The sequence below is a fragment of the Saccopteryx bilineata genome, chromosome 3, assembly GCF_036850765.1.
Source record: "Saccopteryx bilineata isolate mSacBil1 chromosome 3, mSacBil1_pri_phased_curated, whole genome shotgun sequence".
NCBI classification, from domain to species: domain Eukaryota; kingdom Metazoa; phylum Chordata; class Mammalia; order Chiroptera; family Emballonuridae; genus Saccopteryx; species Saccopteryx bilineata.
Genome location: NC_089492.1, coordinates 53,485,365 through 53,510,330, shown reverse-complemented (window position 1 = coordinate 53,510,330; position 24,966 = coordinate 53,485,365). Strand labels below are relative to the sequence as shown.

At 35.8% G+C, this 24,966-nt stretch overlaps 1 protein-coding gene across 1 annotated transcript in view; it reads right to left on the bottom strand.

Moving 5' to 3' along the window:
- The window catches only part of RP1 (RP1 axonemal microtubule associated), a 413,345-nt gene that overhangs the window by 88,317 nt on the left and 300,062 nt on the right, over positions 1–24,966 (bottom strand). The window contains exon 25 of the mRNA XM_066266133.1: positions 11,540–11,703. Coding sequence (XP_066122230.1) covers positions 11,540–11,703 — 164 coding nt within the window. The remainder of the gene's footprint in view (positions 1–11,539; positions 11,704–24,966) is intronic.

Genomic DNA, 24,966 nt, shown 5'->3' with positions numbered 1-24,966 from the left:
GCATTTTCAGGGAACATTAGGGAGAACACTGAAAAATATTCCTTGATGCTGGCTGAGAGAGAAAACAGGAATCACTGCTGAAACTCAGCCCAGACCTATTTCCTCTACCTATCCTTTGAAACAAAAGACAATCTGCAGAAAGAAGAGCAACAAAAACAGTCTCCTGAGGGCACTGGTGGAAACCTACTGAAGCACAGGCAGAGAAACATGAAGAAAAAATATAAAACCTCTAACCCTGAGAAAGAAGCAGAAATATGTGCTTGATCCACTATAACTTGAGAGAAACAGGAACACTTATAAAGGACATACCTTCAGACCCAGTGCTTAGTTAAGACTGAGGTTTAACCAGAATATCAGAGAACCATACCTGTCTGCCACCCTCTCACTGTCATACTAACAACTGTTCAGTAAAACTAATAGTGAAATACAGCTGGAAGAGCTGTAATGGACAGATCAGAAGGAAATTAGGCTACATCTTAAACACAGATATTATTAAAGAAATATGAAGACTATGATACACTAAGGATAACCCAGAATCAATAGACAATAATTCCAAACTAACTACAGATTGCATCAGCACAAACTTCTACACTAAATGCTGAGCAGGGGAAGGTGTGTGTTCCTCCAAGAATAAACAATACTGACCTCAGTATCTACTATTCTATACAACATGTGCAGTTTCTAACAAAAAAATACAAATCATGGAACAAGACAAGAAAAACAAATTGAAAAGGCAGAAATAATCAAGACCAGACTCAGATATGACACAGATATCAAAAGTATTCAGCAAGAAATGTAATATAACTATAAGCCACACTCAGTGGGTGGCCTTAGTTGGCACCAACACACAACAGTATATCTGCAACAGTCAACACTGGCCATCACAGACAACCACACCAAAAGCCTGGCCTTTATGGCAATTCACCTGAAACAGTTGTAGCCAGGCCTCACAGCCAGCTATGCCAGGGACAATCCTTACCTTCCAGTGTGTTTCTAGTAGGTGTTGTCCAACCACAACAGTAGGCTACAGTAGTACACACAAGGAAAACTTCTAGAGCACCTAAATCTAGTGACAAGAGAGGACTTTGTCATTGAGCTGCACAAAACATGTTCTAAATAGGGCACTTTAAAAATACCAAGAGATATAGCTGATCTTCCTAATACATAAAAGCAAATAGGCAAAATGAGACAAAAGAATATGTACCAAGCAAAAAATAAGATAAAACCCTGAAAAATAACTAACAAAAGTAGGCTGTCTACTATATAAAGAGTTCAAAGTAAAAGTTATAAAAATGCTCATCAAACTCTGCAGATGAGTAGATAATTTCAGTGAGACCTTCAACAAAGAGATCAGAATTGTAAAATATACCCTTACTGGTTGGCTCAGTGGTAGAATGTAGGTCTGGCATATGGATGTCCCAGGTTTGATTTCTGGTCAGGGCATACAGGAGAAGTAATCATCTGCTTCTCCACTCTTCCTTCTCTCCCTTCTTTCTCTCTATCACTTTCTTCTCCTCCCACAGCCATGGCTTGGTTAGAGCAAGTTAATCCCAGGCACTGAGGATGGCTCCACAACCTCACCTCTGGTGCTAATTCAGTTGCCGAGCAACAAAGCAACAGCCACAGATGGGCAAAGCATCACCCAGTAGGGGTTTGCCAGGTGGATCCCAGTTGTGGTGCACATGGAAGTCTGTCTCTCTGCCTCCCTACTTCTCAGATAAGAAAAAAAAAAAGAATTGTAGAATATTATGTATCAAAACTGAATAATATAACACTAACATGAAAATTACACTACAGGGAATCAATAACTGATCAGATGATACAGAATAATGGGTCAGTGATCAGGTAGACAGAATGTGGAAATTCAATTGGAAGATCAAAAAGAAAAAATTGTAAAGAATAACAATAGCATAAGGAATCTCTGGGACATAAAGCATACTAACATTCACATCATAGGGGTCTCAGAAGAAGAAGAAAAAAGAAATGATACATAAAACCTATTTGAAGAAATAATGGCTAAAAACTTCTCTAATCTGGTGAAGGCAATAGACATCCAAGTCCAGAAATCACAGAGAGTCCCAACATGATTAATCTAAAAGAGAACAAACACTAAGTCACATCATAATTAAAATGTTAAAAGTAAAGGATAAAGAGATCATCTTTTTTTTTTAATAAATTTTTATTAATGTTAATGGGATGACATTAATATTTCAGGGTACATATATTCAAAGAAAACATGTCTAGGTTATCTTGTCATTAAATTATGTTGCATACCCCTCACCCAGAGTCAGATTGTCCTCCGTCACCCTTAAAGAGATCATCTTAAAAGCAAACAAACAAAAACCAGTTCCATACAAGGGAATGCCCATTAAACCATCAGCTGGTTTTTCAACAGAAACTTTGAAGGCCAGAGGAAGTGACACAATATATTCAACATGATGAAAGGAAAAATCCTACAACCAAGAATATTCTATCTGGCAAGATATCATTCAAAATTGAAGAAGAGATCAAGAGTTTTCCAGACAAGCAAAAGCTAAAGGAGTTTATCACCACTAAATTAGCCTTACAAAAAATGTTAAAGGGAATTCTTTATGTGCAAAAAGAAAGGCCAAAGCTAGAAATAAGAAAATATATAAAAGGAAAATATCTCACCAGTACAGATAAATATGTAGTAAAGGTAGTAGACCCACCACTTATAAAATTTGTATGAAATAAATTAAAATAGAAATCAGTACATACCTTTCAATAACTACTTTGTTAAATGTAAATGGACAGTGTTCCATTTTTAAAGAAACATGGTGGCTGGATGGATGAAAAAACAAGACCTTTATATAAGCTGCCTACATGAGGTTCACTTCAGATCAAAAGACAGAGACTGAAAGTAAAAAAATGGAAAAATATAGTTCATGAAAATGGAACCAGAAAATAATTTTTAAAAAACTGAGATAGCAATACTGATACCAGACAAAATAGATTTTAGAACCAAGGCTATACAAAGAGACAAAGAAGGACCTAGCAATTTCACTTCTGACAGCTTAATCTGAAGGGGAGAAAACACTAATTTGAAAATATATGAGTGCCCCTATGTTTATTGCAGAATTATTTATAATAACTATATTCATTATATGAAAGCAACCTATGTATCCACTAATAGATTTATGAATAAAGAAATATATAATAGAATATGATTCAATCATGAAAAAAATAAAATTTTGCCATTTGCAACAACATGGAGGGACCTAGGCGGTATTATACTAAGTTAAATAAGTCATAGTAAGACTTAACATTTTAAGTATATGTGGAATCTAAAAAAACTAAACAAATGAACAATTCAATCAAAACAAACAGACTCATAGATACAGAAAATAAACTGATATTTGCTAGAGACTTGGGCAGTGGGGCAATGGGCAAAAAGGTGAAAGGGATTAAGTGGTACAAATTTATAGTTATAACATAAACAAGTCATGGAAATGTAAAGTACAGCATAAAAAATATAGTCAATAATGTTGCAATAACTGTGGTACAGATGGGTACTATACTTCCTGTGGTGATCTCTTCATAAAGCATACAAATGTCAAATCAATAAGTTGTGCACCTGAAACTAATAATATAATATTACATGTCAACTATACTTTAATTAAAATGAACTTTACATTCTAGAAAAAAAATAAATCACTGTATCACAACATTGTACAATAAAAACCACAATATTTGTGGGGGAAAAACGATGTTGCAGAATTACACTTAAAACTTTATCAATAACATTTAAAAAACATAGAAACTTAATAAAAGTGTTATTAACTTTAACACATGTTAATGGTTAAGAAATACACAAATACTATAACAAATGTTACACTTTATTTGAAAAGACAAGAAATTTACTTGTAGAAGAGCTTGTGAGTTATTGTCAAGTGGTGGAAGAAGAGTTGATAGAAATTGAAAGGAAAGTTTAACACCATATGTTGATAAATGTGATTTATAACACATACAGTACACTGAGATAGCTGGTAGGTATTTGAAGTGTGTGTGTGTGTGTGTGTGTGTGTGTGTGTGTGTGTGGTTTCTACAGTCTTATGCAATCTAGTGCAGCTAGGTAGAGCTTTCTGCATTCACTTAAATTTTCTTGTGTATGAAATGAAAAGAACAAATGTGAAAATTGCAGTTATGCTCAAATTGTCCCTTAATATATCAATCATATAGGAACAAATTCACATTTTAAAAAGTGTTGTAGCCATTTATATATTTATATCTTAATATTTGTTAATATATTTCTTATTTTAATTTCTATTGTCAAAGATTATGGAGAACTGCCCTACTTCTTTATAAAACCTATTTTTCCAATGTATTCTTGGTAGTGGTTAAATCAATGGACCTTTTTGTTTTATAAGGATCTGACCTTTTAACAATCTTATGTACAACATATATTATACTTCTTCATTACCATCTTCTTCCCATTCCAAGTGGACAATTCTTATGTTCTTGAATAGTCCTACTCTTGATCCTATTGTGCCCACTCTCTAACCACCTGTTTCTCTCTTAAGCTAATAAAGTTATGAGGAAAGTGAATTTACATAGAGCCACCATTTATCTTCACACCATGCTAGACTATTTAATTCCCTATAATTTCAGATTATGTGCTTCTTAATTGGTCCTTTAGCATTATGTAATCTAGTTTCAATTTCTCTTTTATTTCTTGGATCTTCTGGTAGGGATCTTCTGTTTCTTCTTTTTGCTGTTCTCTTCTACCTCCTTATATTAACTATTGCAATAGTTATATAATAGAATATGTAATAATTATATGATAAGAAATGGTGAGACAGGATGGTTTCATATAAGTGAAAGTGCCAGACAAGGGTATATTTTATCTTCCTATTTGTTTAACCTGTACATAGAATATATACAAAAAGAAAAAAAACTAAGCTAGACTCCAAGGATGGACAACTGGAAATTAGTGGAAAAATATTAATAATTTAAAATATGCAGATAACACCATCTTATTGGGAGAAAATAGCATTGATTTGAAACTACTTCTGACAAAAGTGAAAAAAGAAAATGCCAAAGTAGGACTGCATCCAAATATCAAGAAGACAAAACTCATGACTACAGAAAAAAAATAACTTTAATAAAGACAATAAAGACACTGAAATTATTAAAAATTTTGCATACCTAGGCTCAGTTATCAATTATCAATTCAAATAGATACTACAGCCAAAAACAAATCAAGAGAAGGCTAAGGACTTGTAAGTGTTGCAATGGAAGAATTAGAAAAGATCACCAAAAGCAAAGATATTTCACTTGAGACCAAGGCTACACTCTTGAATTCCATTACTATGTGTAGATGTAAAAACTGTGCAGTAAAAATAGCTAATAAAGCCTGACCAGTGTGGTGCAGTGGATAAAGCATCAATTCTGAACACTAAAGTTCTGGCTTCAAAACCCCAAGGTCTCCAGTTTGAGCACAGAGTTACCAGCTTGAGAGGGGGATTGTCAGCCTGAACACAGGATTATCAGTATCATCCCAAGGTTGTTGGTCCCAAGGTTGCCAGCTTGAGCAAGAACTCACTAACTAATGGTATTTCAGCCCCTTGATCAAGGCACGAATATGAAGCGATTGATGAACAACTAAAGTGAAGTAATTACACGTTGATGCTTCTCTCCCCTACCCTGTCTCTCCCTTCCTGTCTCTCTTTCTCTGTTTCAGTAAAAAATCTGACTATTAATTAGTTTTATTTTTCTAGGACTGCCTTAGCAAAGTACCACAAACTAGGTAACTCACACAACAGAAATTCATTCTGTCAACATTGTGAAAGATAAACATCTAAAATCAAGGTGTCAGCAAGAACATGCTCCCTCTGAGATTAGATAGAATTCTTCCTTGTCTCTTTCTTGCTCTGGTAGTAGGCATTGATCCTTAGCATCCTCTTGGCTTACAACAGCATGCACTGTTTCTATCTTCATACGATGTTCTCCTTGTATGTCTCTCTTCTCCTCTCTTTTTGGGACAACAGTTATATTGGAATCAAAGCCTGCTACTCCAATATGACCACATGTTAATTTGCATCTTAAATTATCCAAAAATATTTTATTTCCAAACAAGGTCACAGTCATAGGTATTAAGAGTCAGGACTTCAACATCTTTTGAGGAAATGCATTCTTAACAAACACCTATTTTTTCTTAAAACTTTGTTGTACGAAGCGAAATAAGTAAATCAGAAAAAAACAGGAACTGTATTATTCCATACGTAGGTGGGACATAATAGTGAAACTAAGAGACATTGATAAGAGTGTGGTGGTTACGGGGGGGAGGGGGGAATGGGAGAGGGATAGGGGGTGGGAGGGGCACAAAGAAAACAAGATAGAAGGTGACAGAGGACAATCTGACTTTGGGTGGTGGGTATGCAACATAATTGAACGACAAGATAACCTGGACTTGTTATCTTTGAATATATGTATCCTGATTTATTGATGTCACCCCATTAAAAAAATAAAATTATAAAAAAAAAAAAAAAAACTTTGTTGTCTATTTGTTTTTGTTTATTTGTCCAAATACAATAGAGATATTTAAATATTTCTCAGTTTTTATGATGGGATTTCCTCTATGGTAAGCATTTTACATTGATTTCATGTGTGTCATATAGCACATTTCCCCATGTACAAGATGCACCCTTTTCCGAAAATTTTGGAGTCTAAAAACTGGGTATGTCTTACACAGTGATTGTGGCATTTCAAATTCCATAAGATTGAACTGAGGATGAGGCAATATATGAAGATAGTGATTCGTCATCAGACACAGATGAGGACGAGTTAACGCATGAGAATTTTGACAGTGATGAAGAGTTGTATGAATTTTGTGATAAATAAAACTTGAAAGTTCAATAACTTTATGTAATACATTTTTTTCCAATTTTGGGCCCCAAAATTAAAGTGGGAGCATCTTATACAACTCTTAAATAAGTGCAATTACTTTCACTCATTTTACAAAGCATCACATTTTAAATAACTTCCTATATATACACATTTAGTTAAGAAGCTAGAATTTGAACTTAGATCTGATTCCAGCTTCCATGTATACCACTGTACTACCCACCTGTCTAATCATTCCTTGATTAACCACCCAGGTTAACAACTAATGAGATAATTGGGATTTAACTGCTAATCCTAGAAAACATGAATTAAATAGAGGGATGGGAGAAAACCCCAAACTATAAGAGATTTAAGAGAAAATAGGAAGAGAAAGATGTGAAGCAACAAGGCTGTTTGTATTCTAAAAGGTTTGCAAAGAAAGGAAGGAGAAAGATCAGTAGCTTAAGAGCAAAGTAAAGGTTATTTTTAGAATAGGGAGGACATAAGCATGTTGGTAAGTTGAAGGCAAGAGTTAAATAGAATCATCCTGAATTTGCAACACAGAATAAGAAAACTAATGGAACAATATCTTCAAAGATGGGAGAGGATATGACCAAGACCACAAATAGAAGTGCTAGTCTTTGAAGAGAAGAGACACCATCTCACCAGGTCGAGAGAAAGGGGTTAAAGAAAGGTATTTTTCTTTCATGTTTCAGCCTTACTAAATATCTAATATCTAGTTCAAAGCAGACATCAGTAAATGCCATTTTTCTTTCCCTACTACAAAAATTTTGGCTTCTTAAGGAGTGGGAATGGCAGACTTTTTGGTTATCCTTCAATAAATAAAAAAACAATTGCTGTCTGAAGCCAAAACATTTTTGTTTTATATTTAGCCCTTCTGAGAAAATTCAGATTTCAAAAATGGTTATCTGCTTTCTATAATTTATTCTGTTTGAGGGTTTTGGTTTTGGTAGTATATTCTACATTTATGCAGAGAAACTCTATTGGCTTTTCTTGATAAGAATTCATATGTAAAAATTTGTTGTTCTAAATGTATATTTTAGAAAGTATTAGAAAACACTTCAACTCTGGCAACTGAAGAACAAATTAAGTTAAATTGTCCCTGGGATAGGAAAGTCAATGTGTCAGCAGGATACTGCTAAGTGCTGCCAAATGGAGTCAATGTGATAAACTACCAAACTCCAAATTTCAAGTCCACAGAAAAAGGGAAAGTAGGGAAAGGGGAGTAAAGGGGAGAGGAGGGAAGGGAAGGGGAGGGTGGAGGACAGGCTGGAGAGGAGAGAGAGAGCAGAGGGGAAAGAAAAAAAGAGATAAAGAAAGAAGATTAAGAGGAGGAGGAGGGGGGAAGAGAAAAGAAAAAATACAAAGAAGAAACTCATAAAGAGTTGTGCCAAAATTAGAATGATACATTGGCATCAATCTAGCTAATGGCTAATAATTTGTAGATCCACAAGTATATCTAACCTTTAAACACTAAAAAGGCGCAAGATAAATGTTCTTGCTATTACTTCCACATTCATTGCTTTACTCTAACCCGGCCAATGCAGTCTTTGCTCCTTCTGTTCCTTCCTCCTACTCCAGCCTCCAGACATGTTTCTACACAGAACCTTCATTCCAGCAGTAGCCTCCTACCAACCATCTGCCAAGCTGCCTTCATTCATTTGAAAAATTATCTAAAATTCCACTCCATCAAGAAGCCTACCCTAATTTGTGGGCAAGATATTAAGGATTATAAAGACAAGAATATTTTATACTTTATATGAAGTGCTTTAATTTTTAACTTTTCCAACATGTACAATAACATTATAAGGTATTACTCTACCTATTTTATAAAGGAATAATTTAAAGCTTAAAAATCTTCAGTGGTTTATCTATATTTCCTTAGCTAGGAAAGGTTAGAGATGAAACTCAATGTAAGTTTTCTAATTCCTACTGATAAATTGCATTTTAAAAGGCAAAAACTGTATTATGCATTTTATTCTAGGAACATAAGGAATAATTGTGCAAATGCCCTATGAGCTCATAATAAATATTAAACCTATTCATCTACAAAGTTAATTTACTTCACATAGTAGTAAACCAGAAACAGGAAACTGCTTTTTAAGAGTGAATGCCTTAGCCACTAACTATTCACAAGCAACAGAGAACACTATTTAATGTTTTGATTTACAAAAATGCAATAAAAAGCTCAGCTAAAACTCTGAGAACATTTATAAGTAAATAATAACCATACAAGATACATGAACATCTTTATTATGCCCTCAAGTTGAGAATGATCACAAGAAAAGTTAAAAATGAATGCCTTAGGTGAAAGTAAGAAATATTAAATAAATTTCAGCAAAGTCATTTCCATTAAATTTTTATGTTTTCAACAGATACTCATGAATGTCTAGTGATACTAGGAAATGAATAAGATTCAAGATTTAGCAAATCAATGAGGTCTAGCCTCAGTAATCTAGAAAATCCCCCCTGCCTACTCTCTTTAAACTTTCTGCTATAATCAACTCTTTGTTATAAATTTTGTCTTGGTCCTTACTTATCTTGCGGATCTCATTTCTTTCAGCCTAGTTCTCAGTGACATTCAGGTGCTTCTATAGAGCTGACTCTAGAGTCTATGGAATGAAGCTACCAAATTACTATAAGATCTTCCATCACTTTGCAATCCTTTCCTAAAACTAGAATTATCATTTACTAATTATACCATTCTATATTTAAGTTTTCCTTCAAGGATTATGATTAGGTCAGGGAAATATTAGAGTTGCCCCACATTGCCAAATATAACATAAGCTAGTTATGCAAAAGGAAAATTTTCACTTTTCTGACAGTAATGAGTGTTAAATTCCATGGATTTGTTAACATTATATGTTTTGGGCTGAAAGTCACATTAACTTTGGGCCAGTTCTTACTTATCTTCAGAAGGTTATAGAAATCACAGCTAGAATCAAAGAAAGACAATAAAAAAATTTCTGTGAGAAGTCAGAGAAATAGGAAACCTCATGCATTGCTGGTGAAAATGTAAAAGTAGTTCATAAACTTTGGAAAAACAGTTTGGCAATTCTTCAAAATATTAAACACTTTGAATTGCCATATGATACAGTAATTATATTCCTAAGTATCAACCCTAGAAAATGACAATATATATCTCCAAAAATACTTGTATGTGAATGTTCATAGCAGCATTATTCATAATAATCATATTCATAGCTGAACAGTAAATATTTCAACAATTGACAGATAAATACAATGTGATATATCCATAAAATGAAATATTACTTAGCCATAAACAATGAAATACTTATACATGGCACAAAATGGATTAACCTTAAAAGATTATGCTAAGTAAAAGGAAAAAAAATCAGACACAAAAGACTGCATGTTACACGATTTCATTTATACAAACTATTTATACAAACTTGAAAAGGCAAATCTATGGAGATAGAAAGAAAATTTCTGGTTTCCTAAAGCTAGAGGATAGAAGATTAGACTGCTAGTGGATATGGATTTTCTTTTGGGGTTTTAAAAGTGCTCTAAAATTAGAGTGTGTTGATGGTTGTAGAACCCTGAATATACTATACATCATGAATTGTGGTTAAATAGATGAATGTTATGTCAATTATATTTCAATAAATATATTTTAATAAAGAGGTAAAAAGCACAGATCCACATTCACATACTATAACTTGCAAAGGGGCACAGAGACATTTCAATGAAAAGATATCAAATACTATGTATGGCAGAAATAGATACCATGATTTGGAGTGTTATATTAATGATTTAGTAACAATTAAAATTTACCAATTCTTTACAGTGTTCTGCCAGGCACTGTGCTATAAATTAGATATTTTTAAAAAGTACTTTGTCAGAATGGATCCAAAGTTATCTCAGTGTTCAATACTTGTCATAAGAAAATAAAATAGCTTTGGTTAGAAAAAAGAAGAAACTAAGCATTTTTTTATAATAGTAAGAATCTAAAAGACACTTCAATTTCTATCAATAGCAAATAAAATAGTAAATTTTATATAATGAATATTTAATAAAATTTATAATTAGGAAGGCTCTGTTACTTCCTTCATAAATAAGGGGCTACAAAACTGTTTATTTACTACAATATTCATAGCAAACCTCAATGAGCATTTCAGGTACTGTACTAAACACTTTACGTAAACTAATTCATTTAATCCTCATGATGACCCCCTGAAGTAAAGGTTATTTAGGCATATAACAATTAAGTGACTTGTCAAAATCACCAAACTATTAAGTACTAAATAAAGTCAGCATTTGAATCTTGTCCATCTGACTCCTGAGACCATGTCTTAATCCACGATGCTCACCACCTTTCATCATAGCATCATACTCCATGGATATGACAAGGATTAGAAAAGATAGTCAACAATGAAAATATTTGACTTGAAGGCAGATGAGAAGTAAATTTTTCTATAATAATATTTAAATTTTCTAAAGTCCATATACTTTTTATTTGCCTTTAGGCAAATAAAAAATGGGGATGAATCAAAAACATTTAATTTTGTTTTTACTCCTGTTTTCCTGAGGATAAAATAACTTATATTTATCAAGAAAATGTAATGCAAATGCAAAATTGACAACTTCTGTTTTGTCTTAGGGAATGTATATCATAAGACATCTTAGCAAGCAGATGATAGCATATCAATTTTACCTTGAATATATCTGCACTGTTAGGGTTAAAGAGCTGGTGTCTCCCAGATCCTAAAATAATTGGACCTGAACATCTGGCTTCTCCATAGACATAAAGGTACACTGTGGCTGTGGTGCCTGCATTTTCAAGATCCCCAGTGACAACAGTCACCTTCCAATCTCCTTCTGCAAAGGAAAAAGAAAATCAATTTGAAATTGTGGAGGAAAACCATATTATTATTAGGAAATGAAGGATTCTATGTAATCGACTTAGTTGTGAAATGAATAATTTTTGAAATCAAGAAGTATTAAGATAATTGTTAATTATGGACTCCTTTTGAAGCTAACATGTGGAAACGTTTTAGAACTATTATAGCATTATAATTACAAAGCAAACAAGGAGTCGGTTTTGTGAGACAGCATATATTTTAAGCAAAAATGCAGAGTTAGAGGCATTTAGTATTAAGTGTTTGACTAGAAAATAGGGGTTCAGGCCCTGGCCGGTTGGCTCAGTGGTAGAGCGTCGGCCTGGCGTGCAGAAGTCCTGGGTTCGATTCCTGGCCAGGGCACACAGGAGAAGCGCCCATCTGCTTCTCCACCCCTCCCCCTCTCCTTCCTCTCTGTCTCTCTCTTCCCCTCCCGCAGCGAGGCTCCATTGGAGCAAAGATGGCCCGGGCGCTGGGGATGCCTCCTTGGCCTCTGCCCCAGGCCCTACAGTGGCTCTGGTCACAACAGAGCGACGCCCCAGAGGGGCAGAGCATCGCCCCCTGGTGGGCGTGCCGGGTGGATCCCTGTGGGGCGCATGCGGGAGTCTGTCTGACTGTCTCTCCCCGTTTCCAGCTTCAGAAAAATACAAAAAAAAAGGGGTTCATTTAGGCATCACTGTCAAATGTTTGGGTGAGAATGAATGACAGACATACTGTTAACCTGGCACATTAAGACATTCTCTATACTAGGAAATGCCCTGTAAAATGGAGGTTAGTAACATAGGCCTAGTAGAATCATGGTGAGGATGTAGACAGCCTAAAAATGAAGCAACAAAAAAAACCCTCTAAAATTGTTTTTAAGAAAGATTACTATAGTCCTCTAAGGTTTAGAATAAAAAATAAATAAGGAGTAAAATATTGAATGTAGGACTTAGCAAAAGGAGTGGGATTTGGGAGACGGGGCGGGGGGGTGTAGAAAGATGCAGTTGAAGAATAAAGACAATGTGCATTATAAGCAAAATGGATCACCGAGCTTCCTGCTGTGGTGAGGCTGGGAGCACAGGAAGGTTAAGACAAGCAGGGCATGACAGAAAGCATCTTTTAAAAAGGTCTACAACTTGTTCTATGATTGGTTTAGTTGAAAAATAAACTGAGATAGGGTTTATTATAAGACTTTATCATTTTGTGCACTTTGGAAAACTATGCTGTCAACCTCGCAGCATTAAAACCTCACGCCACGTAATCAAGTGTAACCGAGCTTTAAGTCCTTTCCACTAGCACTCTATGTAGGACAGGCAACTCTACTCATCACAAGTTATCCTTGGATTGCAGGGGCAATTTAAAGATGTCTTTATTGTTATTTTTATAGTCTCCATAGATGCATACTGCCTTGTGAGTATATTTTACACTTACAAATTTAAGACCTACCACTATTCAGGACATCTGAGTTATCAGTAACTACTCCACTAATGTGTTATCTTTCTTTTTAATGCATAATTCCATTCTCCCCTCCTCAATATATTCACAAAGATCATTGGCATATCTCTAATTAGTTTAAGAAAACTTGCATCAAGTAAGTTTATATAATGTTACTTTGATAATAAAATTTGAACTAAAGCCTTGGTACCAAAATACCAAAGGAAGGGCAGAACTCGAAGAGGTGCACTCTATACTCTGCCTTGCAGCAAATTTGCTCTGAGAAATTTCAATTCATGTGAGAAACTTAGAAACACTTCAAACTATATTCTTATTGAAAATCCTGTCATGATATTAATTCTTACAGAAAGCCTTTCCTGTGCTTTGACACATAATCCAGAAAGTTAAATAATCTTTTTATTTTTTAGAGCATTTTTCCCAACTCATCCTTGTCTCTATCCCTTGCTCTCTGAGCTTACCCTGGGATTTTCATATTATGCTATCAGGGGAGAAGGACAGGAATGATTTTGTACATGGGCTTAGGTATCTTGTTGACTAAAATAGAAATAAATAACAAGGAGGCATTGATTTATATACTACTCCTCTCTTCTTCCCAACTGGAATTAGCATGCCATCATTACGTGAGCTTTAAAGATAGAGTAACTAATGAAATGTCTTCTATGGGTGTTTTTTGTCGATTCTCAAGTTTTCCTGAGCATAATTTTCTACTGCTGGAAAAATAAGTATTTTTCAATACTTTATATAGTATACTTTTAAAAATATGATCACTTACCTTCTCTAAGAATGTCTCACTGTCTAAAATATCTACAAAGTAGTTAGGAATATTTATACAAAGTAATATAGAGAAACATTCTGATTCTACATTTAAATTAAAAGTTCCACCTCCTCAGAAATAGTTTATTTTAAAAGTGTTGTTTATTATGTATCACAATTACAAGCTTTTTTTTGGTAATTTTCTATTGTGAAACTTTATCAAAAATATCAAAACAATATGAGGTTATATATTCTGTCTAAACACATTTCTCTCTCTTTTTTTCTTTCCTTATAGTGCTGTCTCTTCAACTCTAAGGAGAAATACCAAAAAAACATTGTCATCTGTTAACCCTTTTGGAACACCATTTTTATTAACTCATAGCCCTCAAAGTAAGGAAAAATTTTACATGATTGAAGTCTAAATATCTATCATATATTTACCAGTGTTTTGAAAGGTTAAAAACAAAATTTTGGATTATGCAATAAGCTATTGTTTATAGTCTACCTGAAACTGTCTCATTTTACTCTCTTTTTGTTGGTTTTCAAGCACAAATTGGGGAGGATGCTATACCAGTGGCCTCCATTTGAAGAATTTTTGCTACAGAAAATAGAGACCTTTTCTTGGAGACTGCATTCTCAAAGGCATATTTTTATGTGTCTTAAAAATGTTTAAAAAGCAGTCTAGATATTTCTGTGATCTAAGCCAATAGTAAGTTTGGATTTCTTGTCAGTAATGAAGTAAGGTTTAATAGAACTTCCATTTTAGCAATAAAGAGTATGTGCTCTGCAGAATAAAAAAAAAACATTAATATATAAAAATTCATTGCATTTCTATATACCAACAACAAACCATCAGAGAAAATTCATAAAATTATCCCATTTACAATTTCATCAGAAAGCATAAAATACCTAGGAATAAATTTAACCAAAGATGAAAGACCAGTACTCTGAAAACTATAAGACACTGCAGAAAGAAACTGAAGAAGACATAAATAAATGGAAAGATATACTGCACTTATGGGTTGGAAGGCTTAATATTGTTAAAATGACTATATTACCCAAAACAAGCTACAGATTCAATGCAATCTCTGTCAAAATATCAAAGACATTCTTCTCAGAACTGGAGCAAATAATACTCATATTTATATGAAATCACAACTCCAAAGCAATTTTGAGAAAAAAGAACAAATTTGGAGGAATCATGCTCTCTGATGACAAACTATACTACAAGGCTATAATAATAAAAATAGTGTGGCACAGGTACAAAACAAGCATATAAATCAATGATGTCAGTATCCAAAATATATAAGGAACGCATATTATTCAATAGCAACAAAAAATCCAAAATAAAAATAGGCAGAAGACGTGAAGAGACATTTTTCTAAAGAAAACATACAGATGGCCAACTGACATATGAAAATATGCTCAAAGTCATCATAAAAATACAAATGAAAACTACAGTGTGATATCACCTCACACCTGTCAGAATGATTATCATCAATGAGTCAACAAACAACTAGGGTTGGCTAGGATGTGGAGAAAAGGAAACTGTTGTACACTTCTGGTGAGACTGCAAATTGGTGCAGCTGCTGTGAAAAATAGTATGAAGATTCCTCAAAAACTAAGCATAAGGCTACCATACAAACCAACAATTCCACTTCTAGGTATTTATCTAAGGAAAATTAAAACAATAATTTGGAAAGATATATTCACCTTTATGTTCATTGCAGCATAATGCATAATAGCCATGACATGGAAGCAACCTCGGGGTCCATTGTAGAATGAATATAGAAGATAGGTGGTGTGTAGATATACATACAGTAACTGAAAAATCTTGCCATTACACTAAGGGAAATAAATCAGACAAAGAAAGACAAATACCATAGTGAAATACCATACCAAATACCATTCACTTACATATAGAATCTAAAAAAACAAACAAAAGAAAAACAGACTCAGAAATAGTGATTAATCTGATGATTGTTAGAGGGGAAGGAGATGGAGGATGATGAAAAAGATAAAGTAGAAATATAGTTAATTATATTTTGATAGATAATTACTATACTTAATGTGGTGATTGCATTGTAAAATTTATAGATGTCAAATCACTGTATTGCACACCTGACTAGTATAATATAGTATACCAACTACACTTAAGTTTAAAAAATAAAAAATTTAAAAAGTCACATGCTCTGTCGTTTTCCCTTTTAATGTAACTAAGTGCAGTCCATCTAGATACAATTGAACTAGAAAATCCTGAACTTTATGATATAATACTATGTCAATAATTGCAATTCAATTAATATTTGTTAACGTATTGATTTGCAGATAGTTTGTATTCTCAAGCATTGTGATAGACATTCACGTTGAATTATTAAATCAGACTCAACAGAGTTTATAGTCTTACCTAAGACCAAACATTGTTGATTCACTAGCATGCCACAGGTTGTGTTTTCTTTTGGAGTGATCATAGATCAGGGTTTGGCAAATGTCAGCCCACCGGCCAAATCCAGACTGCTGCTGTTTTTTGTGATTGAAGTTTCATTGGAACACTGTCAGGCTCATTTGTATGTGTTTTGTCCGTGGGTGCTCCTGTGCTACAACAGCACCACTGAGTAGTTGCCACAGAGGCCATATGATTTGCAAATCCTAAATTGCATATTATCTGCTGCTGTACTATAACAGTTTACTGACAACCAATATAACTCAAAATTTTCCTTTTCATTTTGCAATAGACCATGTGCTGGTTGAGATTTAATAGAGAGATTTAAACAATGCAGGCAGAGCTATTAAACCCCTTTGATTTCCCGGCTGATGTAACTGTTTTCAGTCATGCTCCCGCCAATCTATAAATACCAGGTTTATTCACAATAGGCAACCTAGACAAACCAGGCATACCCTGTTACATCAGATTGCATTATCTAAAGAAACCCTCTGATATTTCCTAACCCACTTGCTCTTTTACACTATAGCCATTGACTGCTCTATTAAGAGGTAGAAGCTATTTTCCCTCCAATTGAGTTGTCCAAAACAATGGAGCACAAGGGACATTCTGAGACTTCAGAGTCTAATTCGTCCTGGGTCTATTAGAACACTCCCTCGTGGATCCCTGGAGTCATGCTGTGAAAACTCTAGACATAGAGAGTCCTCATGTAGGTGGGTAACTCTTCCTGAGTTCCCAGTCCCATCAGCTGGCAGCATGGGTGAGCCATTGTGGAGGTCCCGCCCGCTACATCATCAGATGTCTCCAAGGACAATGCTAGCTGGTTAAAACCACAAGAATTTCCAAGCAAAAATCACTTAGCTGAACCACATTAACTCACTGAAAGGTGAAAGATAATAATAAATTGTTGTTTTGAGCACTCATTTTGGAGTGGTTTCTTGTACACCAACAGAAAACTATAACAGTTGCTGAAAGCATTTCACGTAAGAGCCTTCTATTATCTTTTTCCATAAGAATGTCATTCGTGTCTTTACCAGGAGGTCTGATCATTAGCATGTATGTCAGAGGATTTGATGCAGTCATCTGTTTTATTTCCCAGGTAATGAGAAAATAACTTCTGGGCCCACTGTTAATGTTTTCCTTCCAAAAGTTTTCCTTATTAATTGAAGGTTTATTTTCAGGAGGGCACAAGTGATTTATTTTGGTGAACGAAGTACTTATAGTTAGTGAAGTTGAATAGCCCCTTCCTTAGACCTTAACATTTTTTTCTATCTTTTTAAATTAATTTTAATGGGGTGACATTGATAAATCAGGGTGCATATGTTCAGAGAAAACATCTCTAGGTTGTTTTGACATTTGATTATGCTGCATTCCCATTACCCAAAGTTCAATTGTCTTCTGTCATCTTCTAACTGGTTTTCTTTGTACCCCTCCCCTCCCCCAACCCCCTCCCTCTCCTCCCCCCACCCCATAACCCCCACATTCTTGTCCATGTCTCTGAGTCTCATATTTATATCACACCTCTGTATGGAATCCTACAGTTCTTAATTTTTTCTGATTTACTTATTTCGCTCAGTATAATGTTATCAAGGTCCATCCATGCTGTTGTAAATGATCCAATGTCATCATTTCTTATGACTGAGTAGTATTCCATAGTATATATGTACCAAAGCTTTTTAATCCACTCATCCAGTGACATACACTTGGGCTGTTTCCAGATCTTTGCTATTGTGAACAATGCTGCCATAAACATGGGGGTGCATTTCCACTTTTCAAACAGTGCTATGGTGTTCTTGAGGCATATTCCTAACAGTGGGATAGCTGGGTCAAAAGGCAGTTTGAGTTTTAATTTCTTGAGGAATCTCCATACTGTTTTCCACAGTGGCTGCACCAGTCTGCATTCCCACCAGCAGTGCAGGAGGGTTCCCTTTTCTCCACATCCTCTCCAGCACTTATTCTGTGTTGTTCTGTTGATGAGCGCCATTCTGACTGGTGTGAGGTGATATATCATTGTGGGTTTAATTTGCATTTCTCTAATGATTAGTGATGTTGAGCATTTTTTCATATGCCTATTGGTCATCTGTATGTCATATTTGGAGAAGTGTCTATTAATTTCCTGTGCCCATTTTTTTATTGGATTGTTTGTCTTCCTGGTATTGAGTTTTACAAGTTCTTTATAAATATTGGTTATTAACCCCTTATCAGACGTATTGTCAAATATATTCTCCCATTGTGTAGTTTGGCTTTTTATTCTGTTCTTATTGTCTTTAGCTTTGCAGAAGGTTTTTAGTTTGATATAGTCCCATTTGTTTGTCCTGTATTTATTTCATTTGTCCATGGAAATAAATCGGTAAATATATTGCTGTGAGAGATGTCGGAGAGCTTACTGCCTATGTTCTCTTCTAAGATACTTATGGTTTCACGGCTTACATTTAAGTCTTTTATCCATTTTAAGTATATTTTTGTGAATGGTTTAAGTTGATGGTCTAGTTTCATTTTTTTGCAGGTAGCTGTCCAATTTTCCCAACACCATTTATTAAAGAGGCTGTCTTTACTCCATTGTATACTCTTACCTCCTTTGTCAAATATCAGTTGTCCATAGAGCTGTGGGTTTATTTCTGGGTTCTCTGTTCTGTTCCATTGATCTATATGCCTGTTCTTATACCAGTACCAGGCTCTTTTGAGTACAATGGCCTTGTAGTATAACTTAATATCTGGAAGTGTAATACCTTCCACTTTATTCTTCCTTTTCAAGATTGCTGAGGCTATTCGTGTTCTCATTTAGTTCCATATAAATTTTTGGAAAATGTGTTCTATTTCTTTGAAGTAAGTCATTGGTATTTTAATCGGTATTGCATTGAATTTATAAATTGCTTTGGGTAATATAGACATTTTAATGATGTTTATTCTTCTAAACCATGAGCACGGTATATGCTTCCACTTGTTTGTATCTTCCCTGATTTCTTTTATAAATGTTTTATAATTTTCCTAGTACAAGTCTTTAATCTCCCTGGTTAAATTTATTCCTAGGTTCTTTATTTTTTTGGTTGCAATGGTAAAGGGGATTGCTTCCTTAATTTCTCTTTCTGACAGTTCATTGTTAGTGTATAAAAATGCCTTTGATTTCTGAGTATTAATTTTATATCCTGCCACCTTGCTGAATTCATTTATCAGGTCTAGTAGTTTTTTGACTGCGACTTTAGGGTTTTCTATATACAATATCACATCATCTGCAATTAATGATAGTTTTACTTCTTCTTTTCCAATTTAAATGCCTTTTATTTCTTTTTCTTGGCTGATTGCCGTGGCTAGGACTTCCAGAACTATATTGTATAAGAGTGGTGAAAGGGGGCACCCCTGCCTTGTTCCTGATCTTAAGGGGATTGCTTTTAATTTTTGAGTATGATGTTGGCTGTGAGTTTGTCATAGATGGCCTTTATCATGCTGAGGTATGTTCCCTATATTCCCACTTTGCTAAGAGTTTTGATCATGTATGGGTGCTGGATTTTATCAAATGTTTTTTCTGCATCTATTAAAATTATCATGTGGTTTTTCTCCTTCCTTTTGTTTATGTGATGAATCACATTGATTGATTTGCGAATATTATACCAGCCTTGCCTCCCAAGAATAAATTTCACTTGATTATGCTGTATGATTTTTTTCATATAATGCTGGGTCTGGTCTGCTAATATTTTGTTGAGGATTTTAGCATTTAAATTCATCAGGGATATTGGCCTATAATTTTCTTTCTTTGTGTTATCTTTGCCTGGTTTTGGAATCAGAATTATACTTGCCTCATAAAAGGAGCTTGGAAGTCCTCCTTCCTCTTGAAATTTTTTGAGAAGAATAGGAGTTAGTTCTTCTTTGAATATTTGGTAGAATTCACTTGTGAAGCCATCAGGCCCCAGACTTTCTTTTTTGGAAGTGTTTTGATAACTGTTTCAATCTCATTTGTTGTAATCGGTCTGTTTAGATTTTCTGATTCTTCCAGATTAATTTTAGGAAGATTATATGTTTCAAGAAATTTGTCCATATCATCGAGATGGTCTGTTTTTTTGATGTACAGTTCTTCATAGTGTTTTCTTACAATATTTTGTATTTCTGTTGTGTCAGTTGTTATTTCTCCACTCTCATTTCTAATTTTATTTATTTGAGTCCTCTCTCTTTTTTTCTTGGTGAATCTGGTTAAAGGTTTATTGATCTTGTTTACCTTTTCAAATAACCAGCTCCTGGTTTTATTGATCCTCTGTATTGTTTCTTTAGCCTCTCTTTCATTTATTTCTGCTTGGATCTTTATAATTTCCTTCTTTCTACTAGCTCTGGGCTTTACTTGCTGTTCTTTTTCTAGTTTTTGTAGATGTAGGGTCAAGTTGTTTATTTGAGCTTTTTTTAGCTTCTTGAGGTACACCTGTAATGCTATGAACTTCCCTCTCTGATCTGCTTTTGCTGTGTCCCATAAATTTTGAGTTGATGTATACTTGTTATTGTTTGTTTCTAGGAATTTTTTAATTTCCTCTTTGTTCTCATTGTTAACCCATTCATTATTTAATAACATGCTATTTAGTTTCCAAGTGTTTGAGTATTTTTCAGTTTTTCTGTTGTGGTTGTTTTCTACTTTCATGCCATTGTGATCAGAGAAAGTGCCCGATATGATTTCAATCTTCTTAAATTTGTTGAGGCCACTTTAGTGCCCTAACATGTGGTCTATCCTAGAGAATGTACCATGAGCACTTGAAAAGAATGTATATTCTGCTGCTTTAGGGTGAAAGGTTCTGAAGATATCTATTAAATCGAGTTGATCTAGTGTGTCCTTTAAGTCTGTTGTTTCTTTGTTATTTTTCTTTCTTGAGGATCTATCTAGTGATGGTTGTGGGGTATTGAAATCCCCTACTATTATACTGTTGCTACTGATCTCGCCCTTTAAATCCATCAAGTCTGCTTTATATATTTAGGTGTTCCTATTTTAGGTGTGTAGATATTTATAATGGTTATATCTTCCTGTTGGATTGATCCCTTTATCATTTTGTAGTGATCTTCTTTATCTCTTACTATAGTCTTTGTTTTAAAGTCCATTTTGTCTGATATAAGTATGACTGCCCCAGCTTTTTTTTTTAATTTCCATTTGCGTGAAATATTTTTTTTCCATCCTTTTTTCTTCAGTCTATGTGCATCTTTTGTTTTAAGTGTGTCTCTTGTAGACAGCATATGTATGGGTCCTGTTTTCTTATCCACACAGCAATCCTATGTCTTTTGATTGGATCATTTAATCCATTTACATTTAAGGTTATTATTAACATGTAATTGTTTATTGCCATTTTATTCTTTAAAACTGTATTCCTCTTTTGCTATGTTCTTTTTCTCCTTTGATCTGTTTACAACAGGATCCTTAGCATTTCTTGCAGCCTTGGTTTGGTTATAGTGAATTTCTTGAGTTTTTCATTTTTTTAAAAAGCTTTTTATTTCTCCTTCAATTTTAAACGATAGCCTTGCTGGATAAAGTAGTCTTGGTTGTAGGCTCTTGTTCTTCATTACTTTGATATTTCTTGCCATTCCCTTCTGGCCTCCAGCGTTTCTGTTAAGAAGTCAGAAGTCATCCTTATGGGGGCTCCTTTGTAGGTGATAGTCTTTTTTTTCTCTAGCAGCTTTTAATATTTTCTCTTTATCACTTATCTTTGGTGTTTTAATTATGATGTGTCTTGGTGTAGGTTTCTTTGGGTTTCTCTTTAATAGAGTTTTCTGTGCCTTAATTGAGAGAAGTTTTCAGCTATGCTATGTTTGAACAAAGTCTCTATTCCTTGTTCTTTTTCTTCTTCTTCAGGAACTCCTATGATGTGGATGTTATTTCTCTTCATGTTGTCACAGAGCTCTCTTAGAGTTTCCTCAGACTTTTTGAGTCTCTTTTCTTTTTTCTGCCCTGCTTCTGTGCCTTTATTTATCTTATCCTCTAACTCGCTGATTCGATTCTCAGCTTCACCCATCCTGCTTTTAATTCCTTCCATTTTGTTCTTCATTTTTATATTGTATTTGTCATTTTTAATTGATTCTTTTTTATTATTTCAATGTCCTTTTTTATATTTGCTATCTCTTTAGGTGTTTGTAATGGTCATCTATTGTTGTTCTAATATCTTTGAGCATCCTAACAATCATTATTTTAAACTCTGCATCTGGTAATTTGATTATATCTGACTCATTCAGGTCCTTTTCTGGGGATTTCTCTTGATTCATTTGTGTTGCATTTCTCTGCTTTCTCATTTTGTCTGTGTAAAAGAAGGTTTTGGCCTCTGGAGTCCACTGGGTGTGGCCTCTGTGTTTCCTAGGTGTGGTCTGTCTGCAGGCCAACCACCCCCTCTGCTGTTGCTGCCTAGAAAGTTCAGGTATGGGCATTGGTGGTGCCTGCCCAGTGGGGCTGTTACTGTGGTTTCTGCCTCTCCTTCACGGAGTGGTTTTGATCACAACTCAGGTGTGCAAGACTGGTGGCCTTGGCCTTTGCCCCACCCCCATGGGTGGCATTATGCTTGGCCCTGAGGGCAGGGGTGAGCACCTTTGCTCAGCTATGGGTCTCTGCCTGATTCCAAGTTTTCATCCCACCCTTGTGGGAGGAGCTCGCTCACGTAGGACGGTTGTAAGCCTTGGCTCCACAGGCTGGGCAGGACTGCATGCCCATGCTCAGTAGCAGGACTCCACCTGTTCTGGGCTTTTGGCTCCACCCCCATGGAAAGAGCTGGCTCCCAAGTCAGGCCACAAGCCTAGGTTCCATGGGCGGGGCAGGGCTGTGCTCCTGCGCCCTTGCTCAAGGGCGGGTCCCTGCCCCTTCCAGGGCTCCTGACCTTCTTCCGCAGGCTGGATTGCAGGCAGCCTGCAGCTGGGTTTGACCACTTTTGCACGTCCCCTCTTCCCCAGCCGGGCAAGATTGAGCTCACTCCTAGGCCTCAGTGGTGGCCAGCCGGCTTACACCCTTGCCAACAGAACCATGCTTCTGCGTCCTGCGCTGCCTGCCCTTAGGTGAGCTCTCAGTCATGTGGGTAGGGGTGCTGCAGCTCAGACCCTAACACTCACTACTGTAGTCCTGGAAGCTCCCTCCTTCTAAGTGACTCTGTTCTGAGTGCTACAGAAGAGCTTGTTTGGCTGGTGTCCTGCTTCCCTTTGCTGATATTGCTGTTTCCAGGGGAAATATTCACTTCATATTTGGGGAGTGGCTCGTCCCAGAGGTTAAGGTGGCTGTCTTTCAAAATGTTTCTCCCTATGCCTCCTAGATTACACTTTTTTCCTGCTACTCCATTCCTCTCCTCTCTCCCTGTCTCCCAGAGCCTCGGGTGAGTGGTTGTGAAAGAGGTTTTCTGTGTGGTCCCTTTAAGAAGAATCCTGGGTCTGAGAAATCAGTCTCTTTCTCACAAACAGTATCCTGTCTTGTTTCCAGCTAAATACTGTCCATACACCTCTTCTAGGCTCTGGGGCTGTAGGTTTAGGCTTCGTGTCTGGGACCCAGGACCCTCCTTTCTTTGCTAAACTCACTTCCCACCACACGAGTCTCTCCCAGCTGCCATTCACTCTGGGGAGCTGGGCAGCCCTCTCTGCGTTTCTGCTTTTTCTACCAGTTTCAGTGTGCCTTCTTCAGTGTTCCTTGATTGAAGAGTCCTCTTAGTTTAGTCCAAAGTTGGTTTTTCCAGATGATGGTTCTTAAAATTAGTTTGTAATCCACTTTGGTTCTGGGAGGTGGAAGTTGGTACATCTGCCTACTCCATCGCCATATTCAGATCTTAACATTTTATCTTTACCTAATTCTGTGCAGTATTCTGTCACAGAGGAGGCATGCATTTGACGTTATAGCTCAGAAAATTGACCCTGTGGTTGAATATAGAAACATCTGTGTCTAGACATATTTTCAGTTACTTGGCAACTGACCACTGAATACAGTACTCAGTAGGGAGGATGCACATAAATTAAGCTCTTTCCATGCAATTGTTAGTTCAGCAGAGTGAGAAGAGAAAAGAAAAACAACTCTTAACAGCTGCCTGACTTGAGTCACCACAGTGCACAGTAAAAGCTATAGAACAGGTAGGCTTTGCCTGATGACAAACCAGACAGCAAGTTACCTTAATAAAGCAGGGTACAGTTAGATGCTGTGAGAGTATAAAACCACTGCTCCTCTGCAGCCTCTCACTGCCCTGACTGCTATCAGGGTGTATGGCCAGTAGTCACGGCAGTTGTGGCCATTCACATGCAGGTTCCCATTAGACTTGGGCAGATAGTAAAGAAACTGCTGGGCCATTCCTTTATTCTCGCCTCACACCCAGCAAGCGAGTAAAAATAAACACACGGGGCTCGAAAACCCACTCATTCCGAGCTCAGAAAGCTATTGACACAGCCAGGTTTAGGTCCCCACCAGTCTTAGTCACTTCTGGTTGCCCATCTGCACATGGCTTCTTACTCTGCAAAACTGGCTTCTCTCTCCTTCCCTTCCATCTTGGCTTCCTTGTCTTCTTCTCTCTAAACTTTCAGAGTGGAAAACCTCTACTCCAGCAACATTAGCATAGCAATGGCCCTTCCCAAGCAGAAAGGCAATTAGCAATTTCACAGATCACAAACCTGGGCAGAGGCCATTTTTAACAA